Genomic DNA, 14,308 nt, shown 5'->3' with positions numbered 1-14,308 from the left:
ACTTGATGTTCCATTGTTACCCAGTAAAGGTGATTTTTAAAGGTGCCTTGGGGGAGCGAACACACCGTGGTCGCTCTAAGAGACTCATTAATGACACAATCCTTAATATTATTAGGGAGGCTGGCCATTCTTCGAATTTATTTCCTTTTAAAATCTATTAAAGTAAAATTGTCTGTAGAGGGGAGAATGTACAGGTACTGCGAGGTGTTTTCTCTCTCCTGTGATTTAGATCAAACTAAACCGTGTACAATATTAATCAGACTGAACGTGCTGTCTTTCTATCTTTCTGACCATGGAAGCTTTTTGTTGGTTATCATTTGACCTTTGGGTATAACAGCCAAAATAAGTACAAATGGACGTCATTCTATTTCATCGCCCCCTCAACCCCACCCCCATACTGTGTTCTTCAAACTCCCTTAATCTCCTAAAACGTACATCTTATTCAGCGGATTCGTCGAATTCCCCTTTTTAAAATTAGAGTTTCAGAAAACAGGACATAAAATCAAAGCCCCAAGTTGTCAACTTTTATAAATGATTTGTGTTGTGAAGCGAATTGTAGGGTAATGCTTAAACTAACCGGAATCAGACTGTAAAGTAAACTCTTGGTGTCAATTAGTCGGCTAGAATGGAAACTTGTGAGGAAATCTGAATGCATGCCTATTTATATCTCTGTAATGAACAGATATATAAAGTTAGAAAAGTGCATAGATAAATAGCCACGTACATAAACAAGCAGATGTACACACACTGAAAAGCTAAATAAGTGGACGTGCTCATGTGCGGTAACCATACAGAGAAATGAACTTGCAGAACAACGAGCGAAGTCACAAAGCTTTAATCAGAAACCGGATAGTAGGGAAACAAGGACATTTTTAAATTATCAGCATGTCTTTGAGTAAATCCTCTCTAGGTATGGTATATATTTCCATGTATTGTTTAAAATATCAGATAGTTTCGGCATAACTGGATTGCTGCCGTGGTTATATTTATACAATTATAAATGGAGCTTCTATTTCTTCGTTGTTTATCTGTGTTACGGTAAAGCGTCAGTTAAACCGTTGTGTAAATAACATCACTCCATCCTTGCGGCTCCTGTGGAGGCCCAGAAGTACACATCGTTTTGACTGGAATGCTTTGGAATGAGAGCTGCAAATATGCTCTCTCAGAAAATGGAACTTTCCTGTAAATGTTCCACCAAACTCCTCCGAACATGTATAAATGCGATTTTAAATGGCATTTCAATCCACCCTTAAAATACTACAAAACCGACTGCATTAATTGTTCTATCAGAATAGTAATATTCTATTAAATATTAATGTTTAAAATTCATCACAATTAACCGTGCCCCAAAAGCATCTGTAAATGTGTCGCTCGAGAAATTTGAAATGTCCATTCTACCTGAGACTGGGTCGGTTGTAATCGATGTTAAATAGCATTACTGTTAAGAAGTTATATTAATTTATTTGCAGTCTAATTTAAGAGTTTCATCAATTTAATTTTTTCATAGATTTATTATTAGAAAAAAACATTTGAACTATCTTTCGTCCAGGTTCAGTTGGAGGCTCCCTCTTCATTTAATAATCCGATTATTATTAGAATTAAGAATGTTCTAACATTTAAGACATAAATTTAGAATGGTGTGGTGTGCAATGTATAGCCAGTTATTCACACATGTGTATACATAAACGGTTCCTATCCTATCTACTTCAATTACAGACTTCTACCTGGTCTTCCGCTCAGCTAACTCTTTCCAGGACAGCTGAATATTTACTCTGCATTAATACACTCAATCTTGTTTTCCGTAATGTGCATCCCTCCTTTTGATTTTTTAAAAAAGTATTTTCAATGCAGTTCAGAGTCACGCCGCGTTCATTCTGCATCACATTCCTTACATAAATCTTACCACCACATTTATATCAGACATTGCATAATATTAGTGACCATTCTGTTAATTTATTGTCACACATGGACTCTCTGACTCACCCGCGTGGGATTTATTTGATTGTAACATTTCAGGTTATCGAAGTTAATGTTGCTTCTTATTCTTCCCCGCAAACGTATTCTCTCGTTTCCTATTTGAATGACTTTAGTTATTTCAACAGCACCAGAAGAAACTGGGACTCGTGCCCACTTTGTCATTTCACCGGAATCAGGCATCGCTGTGCATAGTAGCTCCTTTTGCAGTTTATTGTTTAGTCTGATGGGGTGGGGGGGGGGGGGGGGGCAGCTGTCTCTTCCGCTTTCTCGTCGCATAGGGGCGAATCTTGTTTCAATGGCGAGAACTCTCACTGATCTCACTCCTCAATCACAATGCTCACAACACTCTCAGTGACACTGGCCCAACCGCTACTGCTGTCTACTGTTTCCGTGGGTTTGGAAAATGAACATCGACTCCCCCCCCCGCCCAAAAAAAAACAAAGTCTCCCATCAAGAAGAGGTTGTAGAGAAAGCCCTACAGCACTGACCCCACAACCGACTGTTTCTAATGAGCATCCGAACCGCCACTTCCTAATCCCAATTAGCACTTAACAAAGAGCGCTCTTAAATACTTGGTCCCCAGCGCTGCTCGGCACTGTTTCACTTTGTTTTGGTTCACTGGCCTCTCCTCGGTTAATGGTTGGGTCTGTTAACGGACACGTTAACAGCGAAACACAACAAACAGATAACGTTCTGGGATCATTCACCGAAAGACGAAGACTCCCCGTCCCAAGTAGTTAAAAAGGAACAAACAGGCGAGAAACCGCAACGAATGCACCAATTTGACTATTGCCACTCGCGAAATTCCTCCAACAAGACGGAATCACGGAAGGTGTAACAAGAGGCAAAAAGAATGTCTGTTTATCTGATTTGGACAGTAACTCCTATTTGGGGTTATCTACACTGTCACAGTCCCGATGGTTCACCCCAGACACATTTTGGACCAAAATGAACTAACGTTGAATAAATGAGACAAGAAAGAGCGCTGAATGGTAATGGATGGGTTACCTGCCTGGCCCAGTATCCTCTTTCCTCCCCTGATCCACTGGACACACTGTGCTGGTCACTTTCAAATCAATTTCACAGCCCAAGCAGGCGCGCAACATCTTTAAGCTGATTGGCTCGAAAGAGGCGGGTTAAAGCGTCCCCTATTCAAACCTGATTGGCCGTCCAGGGGGAAAATTGTTGAAAGTAACTTATTGATGGAGGCGTCCCTCCTCCCCGCCCCCCCCCCCCCCCCCCCCGCCCCGTGTTAATTACCTGTTTTGATTCAGGTTGCTGCCTCTCTATTCCTCCTCAGCTACCTTCCTGCCCGCACCCTTCCCATCGCTCCTCCCTTGGACTTTTTTTAAATTTTAAATGATTTGAACGAGGAAGAGAGGCGAGGATTATTGTTTTTATAAAGAGTGCGTGATGTTGAGCATGGGAGATCAGAAGCAGCCGAAGATGGTTCCCAAGTCCACCTCTTTCAGTATCAAGAGCCTGCTGCTCCCCGAAGCTGTTCAACAAAGTGACAACAATCAGAGCAGAGCCGGGCTGCAGACTGTCAGGAACGGGGACCCTGAGAACGGGGCCATCAAGTCTGACTTTAAATATCAGGACACTGCGGAGTCGCAGGTCTCCGCAGAGGAGGACGATCCCAAAAAGGACGATAAGAAACACGGCAAATACGACAAGCCGCCGTTCAGTTATAACGCGCTGATCATGATGGCAATCCGGCAGAGCCCAGAGAAAAGGCTGACTCTCAATGGCATCTACGAGTTCATCATGAAGAACTTCCCTTATTACAGGGAGAACAAGCAGGGCTGGCAGAACTCCATCAGGCACAACCTCAGCCTCAATAAGTGCTTTGTCAAAGTGCCCCGGCACTACGACGACCCCGGCAAAGGCAACTACTGGATGTTGGACCCGTCCAGCGACGACGTCTTTATCGGCGGGACGACCGGGAAACTGCGGCGCAGATCGGCCACGTCAAGGGGCAAACTAGCCTTCAAAAGAGGGCTTCGCCTCTCGCCGTCCGGACTGGGGTTAATGGACCGCGGCAACCCCTTGTATTGGCCCCTGTCCCCGTTCCTGTCTCTGCACCATCCCCACAACAGCCTCAATTACAGCAGCGCTGCCTCCAGTTTTCTGAACCAAGCCCCCACGTACAGCTCCTTGCTTTCCGGCTGTGGATCTGGCGTCGATCAGATGGCCAGCGGGGACCTCTCTCACCCGTTGTTAAGGGGATCCGTACAGTGCGGTCTGGCCAACGGATACACGGTAAACCCTTGCTCTGTCAGCTTGTTGTCGGGGCAGGCTGGCTACTTTTTCCCATCTCTACATCACTCGCAGTCGGTGCAACACCAGAGTGGAGCGGGGATGGGGAACCCAGGGGCCCCTTCCAGCTCTCCTCCAGCAGCCTCGTCCCTCATCACTGACACCCTCAGACCGTCTCTTTCCACTTTCCCGTCCGGGCTCGCCGCTGGATTTACCAGCTACCTGTCACAGCAGAACGGAGGGGCTTCCGGCAATTCGTTTTTGCACTGATCTAGGCCCAAGACGTGACAGTAGGTAGCAAACAATGCTATGCAAAAACTACAGCTGCACCTTAACTTCAGGAAATCTGTGCTGATCTATCTGCTAGATTATTATATCTGGTTTTAGTCGAAATTTGACTCTTATATGCGGTGGGGAAAAACATTTAAAAAGTCTCAAGGCTGTAGTTTCATCCTGTAATAATAATATTAATGTCGAAGGTACCTTGCACACGTGCTACTGCAACAGCGAAAAATATTCCTGCCTTCTTTTTATAATTTAATTGAAAAGGGAGAAAAATAATGCAACCGGTTTGTTTTGCAATATTAACGCGGCACAAAGGGAAAAGGTTACCTTTAGTTTGAAACCCGGACTTCTGTCTAACCAAAGGTAACAACATTATAATCCAAAATACCATCCAAACGTTTGGAGTAAGTTTTTTTTTTGCTTTTCTGTGTTCAACATTATTTATTATTTATAAAAATGTACAGATATGTATTTATAATTTAATAAGTTGCACAGTAATGTCTCCTCGGCATTGTAGGTTATTTAATTCTCTTGTGCTAATTGATTAACTTGGTAGTAACAAATGTGGTGACATTTTATTTTTTGTGTCCCTATCTGAAATGGTTGCACCATTCGTTTTATTACTCTCTATAAAAGCGCCTTAATAAACACAGACAAACAGGGTTTCTCTAAAACTTGGACCGCTGTGAAAGATTTATTTCTTGTTCCCATTATCCAGAGCCTTAAATTGCCGAAACCTTGTTTGCGTTGCTCAGGATTTCACCCCAGCTGTTTCAACCGAAACGGATAAATATCACTGCAAATTTCACTTGTACTTCGTTCTTGGTGTGTGTGCTGTGTACGTGGGCGGGTACAATATCTTCAACATATTTAAATGGCGCTTTCGCGTTTGGAAAAACAAAATCACGGAAACAAAAATGTGTTTGCGGATAAACTCGGCTTGATATTCGGAAAGGGCAGAAATCTATTTGCGGAACTTCAGTTATTTGTGGGTTGTTTTGCGACGGAACGTGTTTGACCGGGTATATCAACCGCTTTGTGGGAGCGATGCCTGTGGTGAGCTTGTTGGAGGCGTTAACTGCATGGAATTAAAACTAGTGCCGAGACCGGGATGGCGGGATCTATCCCTCGGCCTGAGTACCTGGAATATTGCATATATTTGCTAAGAGAATCACAAGTCAAAATCCCTACATTAGACGCAAGATCCAATTTGGAAGTTGTAATCTGGTCCAATCTTCAAACTGATGATGTCACTTGCCCGGCCCATTTTTTTCTCCATATTTTGTCATTACCAATTTAGTCGGGCTGAAATCCCAGATCCTGCGATAGAAATGCTCCCATGGATTGAAGTTGTTTTCAGATTGGTTCGAAACTCTGATCGAGCTTTCGGCAGCCAGTAATATAAACGCAAATGGAAACTGGGAAATGCGTTTGACTGCGTTGGAAGTGGTCTAATAATCTCAGACACGGACTTGCACGCAGCCTCGCCGCCCTGATATATATTTTACATTGTTGCTGAAGGTTTAGATCAGACGTCTGGCCGATTTGTCAGCCAGAGTCTACACCTCCCTCTCTGCGTGCTGTGTCCCTGAGCAGTACATTGTGCCCAGAGCTGGGCGTCCCTCTCCCTCCCTCCCCCCTGAACTGAGGATGGTAAACATGGGGCTTGATGCAAAACGGTGATGACAGGACTTGTCTGAGGGCGAACAGAGGGAAACCAGCTGAAGTCTCTCTGTAGCTCCTGGTTATTCCAGTGATATTCGCGTCAGACCGCTGCAAAATGCACAGGCGAAGAAACTGTCATTATAACGTTGATTCACAATCGTGTTCCTAAAACTGTGTATGTGTGTGTGAGAGACAGAGAGACAGAGAAAAGTGTAACTCGGCGCTTCTTGTCCCGCCATATCATGGGTTATTCAGAAAGTATTTTTTTTCTCATTTATTCATGTTTTAACCCCGACTGAAAATGTGCGGTTCAAGTCCGTCCTCTGCTTCGAAAATAACCGGGTCAGCGTCAAACCAGCTCTGATATTCCTGCGCTTATTCCAGGCCCCTTCGGTTATTTTGCTCTTTTTCTTTTAATGGGGTTTTCAAGGTGTCCCTTGGCTCGTTCGAACGAAAGTAATAAATACTTCGCCGGCCTGCGTTGGCCCAAGGTGACCTGATCATTGTGTTCAGGGCAGTGCACATGTCTGACTCCCGGGCGCTCCCAGAGCTATTTTAAGGGACTCTGTTCCTTTGTTTGAACCGTATAATTCGATTCGCAATTTTTTTTTAACATAGATTCGTTTTTTTAATTTTGCTTTAGGATTAACAATTAGGCCGATGTTTAATTGTTTATCAAACAGCTGAGGACATAATATTAAATAATATAAGGATATAACATGAGGATATTGATTAGAACGAGGCCTTATACCGACTTGCAGTTGTTATACTGCAGTTCGAAGACATTATTAAAATAGACATCGACAAGTGAATCAAATCAAATCACCAGTAAGAATTACATGGAAGTAGCCAGTGTAAACACATTCGCTGCGTGTCTGTGTGCTTTGTAACGAAGCCTTGCTCCAGGCCTTGTGATGCTGCAGTCTACCTCACAATGGCTGTTGCATAAAACAATGCACATGCAGCAACATTATAAGGAGCACTTGTTAATTTTTTAAATGACGAGAAGCAATCATATTACATTCATTGCTACCGAATTGCTCTCTCTGCCTTTTTCCCTTTTGTTGCTGGAGGAAGTTGACTATGATTAGCTCCTTCGCTATAATATTCGGTCTGTCTTAAAGTCACGTTGTGGATCCGATTCATGACTTTGTACGTTTAGTGAATGGAATTCAATAAAAGTTTTACTCTATATTATTAAAATATATATATATCAAGAAAACCACCTGGCATTCTGTGTGCACTTCGATTTTGTGCTATGTCCTGTCTGTGTTATGCACAAGTAAATTAGAAACACCTTTAATGAGATAGTTTGTAATGACGATTGGTTTAGAAAAATAATATGTTTACCTAAAACGTCTTCCTCGACTTTTGGGTAACTTAATATTTAAAACGCAATAGTGGAAATGGGCCGCAGATGAAAACTCAAGTGTCGACTGGTGCCATGTTTTGCTAAAGTTCAGAAGAGCTGTAAACATGTTAGCACAGAGTAGATCTTTCAAAACTAGTACAATTTAGCAGATCGACATTTCCTGACGCAATAGAATGAGAGAAATATCAGCGCGGTGGGAGCTCACCTGCTCCAATGCGCATTTCCCACCGGGTTGGCCTGTCCCAGTCTTCCCTCCGCTATCCTTCAGTTTTGTGTGAGTGACTCGGCTTCAATAGCTACTTCAACATTCTTATTGAGGTAAAAATATGTCCCTTATCCGCCCGAGTGTGTTTTGGGGACCAGTCCTGGGTTTATGTCTTTTCAGACCCGTTCACATTTAGTCTTAAATAGTTTGAGCGGAAAGGGAGAAATGTGTACCTTTTATTAGTAGATAAAACGAACATTTTTTCATGGTATAAAGTGATTTTAAGTGCACACGAGTTAATAGTTTTCAAAGGATTAGCAGGCCCAGAATAAATGCCAGCCCAGCCAGCTGGCCTAGTCTGTGTCCCTCCCTCCCCATTTTGATTAGAATTAGTGAGGACATAGCTTTGGATCTATGAGGCTACAGCATCGATCCAATATCTCCAAGAGAAGCTGAACGGATCTATGAAGCGACTGTATTACATTTCTTCCCTTCAATCCGACCCATAAACAATCCATATTTCCATATAAAGATCATTGTGTTTTTAATGGCGGAGAGCGATTTAAATTTTGTAATTGTAAATACCTTAGATTGTATGTTAGCGCATAACAACCGGGTTCTGTTAACGATTCCTTAGTCTGTCGGTTTAATAAACACGGAGCGGATGAACATGCATATTTTACCCTCTAATGTATCTTTTAGGTGTACCGGGTGGCCATGCTTTCATCACTATAGATATTCAATGGGAAAACGGCAAAACAAGCCCCTTATTCTACACAGCTGGACAGGAACACAAACAAACCGTTCAACGCCGTATTCCCAACTCTGCCCCACTGCAACCCAGCCGCCACCACACACATATACAATATACATACACATATACACATACACACACGCACATATATACACACACATATATATACACACACATATACACACAAATACACATTCACACATAAACACAAACATATACAATATACATTCACATATACACACACACATATACACATACACACATTCACACATAAACACAAACATATACAATATACATTCACATATACACACACACATATACACATACACACATTCACACATACACACAAACATATACAATATACATACACATACACACACATATACACATTCACACATATACACATACACACACGCATTCATACTTACACACATACAGACGTTCACACATACACACACACATGCAAACACATACACATTCACACTTACACACACACATACACATTCGCATATACACACACACACATATACCTTTTCTCCCTCGACATTTCACGAAGCCACTGCCAGTTGTCAAAGTGCTTTTTTGAAACCCTGTACATTTGTCACAAGTTTTGATATAGAATCTTACGCCACAGAACGAGGCGATTCGGCCCTTCACCTCTGTAGCGGCTCTTTGAAATTCAACCAGTCGCATTTCGCGCTCCTTTCCCACAGCCTGCAATTTTCTCCCTTCTAAAGTGTTTATTCGGTTCTGTTTTGAAAGTTATTATTGAGTGTGCCTCACCACCCTTCAGACAGTGCATTCCTGATCATATCTGGTTGTGTAAACAACAAAAACAATCTCATCTATCCTCTAGTGCGTTTGCAATTTACCTTAAATGTTACCTGCTTGTTTCTAAAGTGAATAACAGAATCTTGCAGAGATAAAATGATTTCACTCGCGTGTGTGTTCCTCTTTGCTCTGCCCCAAGACAGGCCTGATCTGGGCCAGGTTGAGGCAAATCCATCCCAGACGGAATAGGGATCGAACCCCATGCTGTTGGCATTAATATGATCCACTCCAGCTACCTGAGCCAACCAGCTGCAACAGACACTTTTCCATGGACCTTGTAGTCTGAGCTCCTGGGTAGTGATGGTAGAGGTTCCAATTCCTTTCTATCACATGGTCAGGAATCTCTGACATTCTTACCACCTGCCACTGGCGTAAATTGGAAGGATTTGCAGATTGATACTCAACCTGTTCCGCCACTTTATGAACATGCCTTCCTTGGCCATCAAGTCCTGGTGGTTTTGAACCCAGAGTTTCTGTTTCAGAGGCAGAGACGCTGCCCATTGCGCCATTTCAGGGTGCGTTAACTTTTACAATTCAAACATTTCTTTTAAAAAACCTGGATTTCGGTTGCCAGTTCGATAAACAATAAACCTTTGCAGCGAATGTTAAAAAATGCTAAACATTACATGACTTACAGAACACACGCAGGCTGGATGATATTGAAAATATAATCTGGAATGCTGCGGTCTTCAGTGTCTAATAATAGTGCAATTAGAATTTCTCACAAGCAAACACCTTTGTGTGTTGCAGTTTTTAATTGGACTGACCCTGATTCGAATCTCCAGTTGTTTTATAAATTGCCTGACTTTTCACTGAAGGGTGCAAAGGCTCCGGCAACTCATCGTTTAACGAATGATAAGGTACTTGTGGAAATTATTTTATTATAATAAGTACGTTGATTGAGCATGGTTTAAGATATTTGAATTCAGATGATTGATCGTTTAACTACGGGATTAAACGGCATGACACTTCCCCCAAAACATTCCTGGCAAATCCTGCAGCGTGTACGAATGATGCAAATATGAATGAATAGGAGGAGTTGGAGGTTTCAATTAATTATTGACCAAGATGGGCCCCAGTGAATGCATTGAGTGAAGAAATTGTTCTCGATAGTTGTAAAACTCGAGCTTTTCCTAAATGTGCCATATGTATGTATATTCCTCTCTGCGTGTGTATCTGTATCTTCGTGTATTTCTATATGTGTATGTGTCTGTGGAAGGTATGTGTATGGAGCTACCTGTGCTCCCTGTGCAAATGGTTAGAATGTTTCTGTATGGTTAGTTCTGCAACGAAGCTGATGTTTTTTGTGTAGGATGGAGGCCTAAGTCCCCATACACGTAACAACCATACTGAAGTGAGGAAAATGAGAAAGTATTTTTTTTTCAAACAGCACAACTGCATGAAGTAAAAAAACAGATGAAATAAATGGACCCTTTTCAGAGGTGAGCTGGCAAGATGGATACAGAACTGGTTAGGTCATAGAAGGCAAAGAGTAGCAATGGAAGGGTACTTTTCTGATTGGAGGGCTGTGACTAGTGGTGTTCCGCAGGGATCAGTGCTGGGACCTTTGCTGTTCGTAGTATATATAAATGATTTGGAGGGAAATGTAGCTGGTCTGATTAGTAAGTTTGCGGACGGCACAAAGGTTGGTGGAATTGCAGATAGCAATGAGGACTGTTAGAGGATACAGCAGGATTTAGTTTAATCCGGACAAATGTGAGGTTATGCATTTTGGAAGGCCTAATACAGGTAGGGAATATACAGTGAATGATAGAATCCTCAAGAGTATTAACAGTCAGAGAGATCTAGGTGTACAGGTCCACAGGTTACTGAAAGGGGCAACACAGCTGGAGAATGTAGTCAAGAAGGCATACGGCATGCTTGCCTTCATTGCCCGGGGCATTGAGTATAAAAATTGGCAAGTCATGTTGCAGCTGTATAGAACCTTAGTTAGGCAATACTTGGAGTATAGTGTTCAATTCTGGTCGCCACGCTACCAGAAGGATGTGGAGGCTTTAGAGAAGGTGCAGGAGAGATTTACCAGGATGTTGCCTGGCATGGAGGGCATCAGCTATGAGGAGAGGTTGAATAAGCACGGCTTGTTCTTACTGGAATGCTGGAGGTTGAGGTGCGACCTGATAGAGGTCTACAAAATTATGAGGGGCATAGACAGAGTGGATAGTCAGAGACTTTTTCCCAGGGTAGCGGGGTCAATTACTAGGGGGCATAGGTTTAGGGTGCGAGGGGCAAGGTTTAGAGGAGATGTACGAGGCAAGTTTTTTACACAGAGGGTAGTGGGTGCCTCTGGAATGCACTGCCAGAGGAGGTGGTGGAAGCAGGGACGATAGTGATGTTTAAGGGGCATCTTGACAAATACATGAATAGGATGGGAATAGAGGGATACGGACCCAGGAAGTGTAGAAGATTTTAGTTTCGACGGGCACCATGGTCGGCGCAGGCTTAGAGGGCCGAAGGGCCTGTTCCTGTGCCATATTTTTCTTTGTTGTTTGTTATGTAACTAGTGGAGTACCGCAGGGATCAGTTCTTGGCCTGCAATTGTTCACTATTTACATTACTGACCTGGAGAAAGGAACAGAAAGTAAGGTTTCCAAATTTGACGATGACACGAAAATAGGTGGAAGGTCATGTTGTGATGAGGATATTGTGATTCTACAACGGGATATAGCTAGATTGGGTGACTGGGCAAAAACCTGGCAAGTGGAGTCTAGTGTGGGGAAGTGTGAGGTCATGCAGTTCGGTAGGAGGAATCAAAAGGCAGATTATATATAAATGGGGAGAGATTACAGGTGAGTGATGGACAGAGGGATCTAGGTGTTCTAGTGCATGAAACACAAAAAGCTAGCATGTAGGTCCAACAAGTAAAGAAGGCAAATGCCATTTTGGCCTTTATTGTAAAGAGGTTGGAATTTGAATATAGGGAGGTTTTGTTGCAATTGTACAAGGTGTTGGTGAGGTCTCACCTGGAATACTGCATATAGTTTCGGTCTCCTTACCTACACAATGATATAGCAACATTGGAGGCAGTCTAAACGAGATTCTCCAGGCTAATTCCTGGGATGCGAGGGTTGTCCTATCAAGAGAGAGTCAATAGTCTGGGTCTGTATTCCTTGGAGTTTAGAAGAGTGAGAGGTGACCTTATTCAAACATATAGGTTCCTGAGGGGCCTGACAGGATAGATAGAGAGATGTTTTTACGAGTGGGAGACGCTCAGACAAGGGGACATAGCTACAAGATGAAGGTTTGGTTATTTGAAACTGAGGTGCGTAGAAATTCCTTCTCGCAGAGGGTGGTGAATTTCTGGAATTCTCTGCCTTGGCGGGTGGTGGAGACTGGATCATTAGAAGTATTTAAAGAGCTGGATAAATATTTTATAGATCGAGGAATAGAGGGCAATGGGGAAATGGCACAGGAAAGGAGTCGAGGCCGGCATAGGTCAACCATGAGTTATTAAATGGTGGGACAGGCTTGAAGGGCCGTGTGGCCTGCTCCTGCTTCTATTTCTTGTGTTCTTGTGATTCAGGTGCACAAAATTATGAGGGACAGAGAAAGGGTAGCTAGGAAGAACCCCCCCCCCCCAACCCTCCCCCTTAGTTGAGGGGTCAATAACCAGTGGGCATAAATTTAAGGTAAGGGGCAGGAGATTGAGAGGGGATTTAAGGAAAAACCTTTTTCACCCATGGGTGGGGAAATCTGAAACTCTCCACCTGAAAGGGTGGCAGAGGCGGGAACCCTCACAACATTTAAGAAGTGTTTAGATGAGCACGTGAAGCACCATGGCATACAAAGCTAGACCAAGTGCTAGAAAATGAGATTAGAATAGAATAATTGATGGCCGGGACAGACATGATGGGCCGAAGGGCCTCTTTCTGTGCTGTAAAATGCTATGATTCTAGGGGGGTGGAATGGAATGAATAGAAAGATAAGTTGATGAGGTCAGATGAAGAGAGTGAGAGAAGCTTGTATAAACAGTGATATGGATCAATTGAGAAGAATGGCCTGTGTATGTACTGTAAATTCTAAATCTCTGTGTCTACAGGATGTTTGTAGTTGTGTCTCTGTGCATAAATGTATTTTTATGTGTGTGCACGCAGGTGGGTATGGTTCTCCAATAGTGCATGTGTCTATCCCTGCTGGATCCTTGTCTGTGTCTGTTTCTGCTGGCAGAATAGCCAATCCCATAGAATGATGCTTGTGATGAGCTGTGATTCTGCACTTGTAACTCCGGATCAGCTGAACATGTTTACATTTGTCATATAGCTGCTCCGACCAATCAGAGAGAAGGTAAACCACTCAAGAGCGCAAAATCATGGAGCCCGAGGAGGCCGATGATCCTGCAGAATCCAGTGAATGGCCACCCGCCTGATTCCCTGGCCGATGCCGCGAAGGCTGTAGAGGTGCTCTGCGATTTCGCATTGCAGCACGAGAATACCGAAAACGTTTAACTGCATTGATGACATGGGAATTACACCACGCATGTCCAAAGGCAACACACTAAAGCAGAAAAAAATTACAGAGACTTTTCCAGAGCTAACTCCCGAAATTTTTCAATGTAAAGCTGGGGCCCTTTACAAAGCTAGGCCAGTGTAATGTGTGAACAAATTGAATAAAGACTTTTTCACACATTTACTGCTTTACTACGTTTCCATTTGGCATTTGAATCTTTCTTTGACATAAAATACATTTGTAGGCTTTTCAGGTGACGTTAGAGACGCATTATTGTTTGAATGGGGCCTCCTCAGCTATCACAAATGTCCGCTTAACGCAATGTTTTGGACGGATCCCCTGGGATTTGACTCATCGGGGAATTTATTGTATCTGTCTCCGTGTATCTAAATGTATCTGCCCACGTGTGTATAGCTGCATGTCAGTGTGCTGGTTGTCTGTGTTTTTCTGTCGGTCTGGATGCTACCAAGATTGTAGAAAATGTCTCATACCTTGG

At 43.0% G+C, this 14,308-nt stretch overlaps 1 protein-coding gene and 1 long non-coding RNA gene across 2 annotated transcripts; both read left to right on the top strand.

Annotated features, from left to right (window-relative positions):
* Window positions 1-3,286: 3,286 nt before the first annotated feature.
* On the top strand, window positions 3,287-5,195 carry LOC140426814 (forkhead box protein G1-like). The gene has a single exon (XM_072512025.1). The coding sequence runs from the start codon at window positions 3,391-3,393 to the stop codon at window positions 4,504-4,506; it is 1,116 nt and encodes a 371-aa protein (XP_072368126.1). The 5' UTR covers window positions 3,287-3,390; the 3' UTR covers window positions 4,507-5,195.
* A 4,902-nt stretch (window positions 5,196-10,097) lies between these two features.
* LOC140426819 (uncharacterized) lies at window positions 10,098-13,991 on the top strand. Its single transcript, XR_011948297.1, has 2 exons — window positions 10,098-10,208; window positions 13,627-13,991. It is a non-coding gene; the product is annotated as an uncharacterized lncRNA (long non-coding RNA).
* The last annotated feature ends 317 nt before the right edge of the window (window positions 13,992-14,308 follow it).

The sequence above is a fragment of the Scyliorhinus torazame genome, chromosome 1, assembly GCF_047496885.1.
Source record: "Scyliorhinus torazame isolate Kashiwa2021f chromosome 1, sScyTor2.1, whole genome shotgun sequence".
In the NCBI taxonomy this organism is placed as follows: Eukaryota; Metazoa; Chordata; class Chondrichthyes; order Carcharhiniformes; family Scyliorhinidae; genus Scyliorhinus; species Scyliorhinus torazame.
This window is presented reverse-complemented; position numbering and strand designations above follow the sequence as displayed.

Bases quoted from the DNA above. Each gene is read 5' to 3' on its own strand.
- LOC140426814 (XM_072512025.1), top strand. From the start codon at position 3,391: ATGTTGAGCATGGGAGATCAGAAGCAGCCGAAGATGGTTCCCAAGTCC.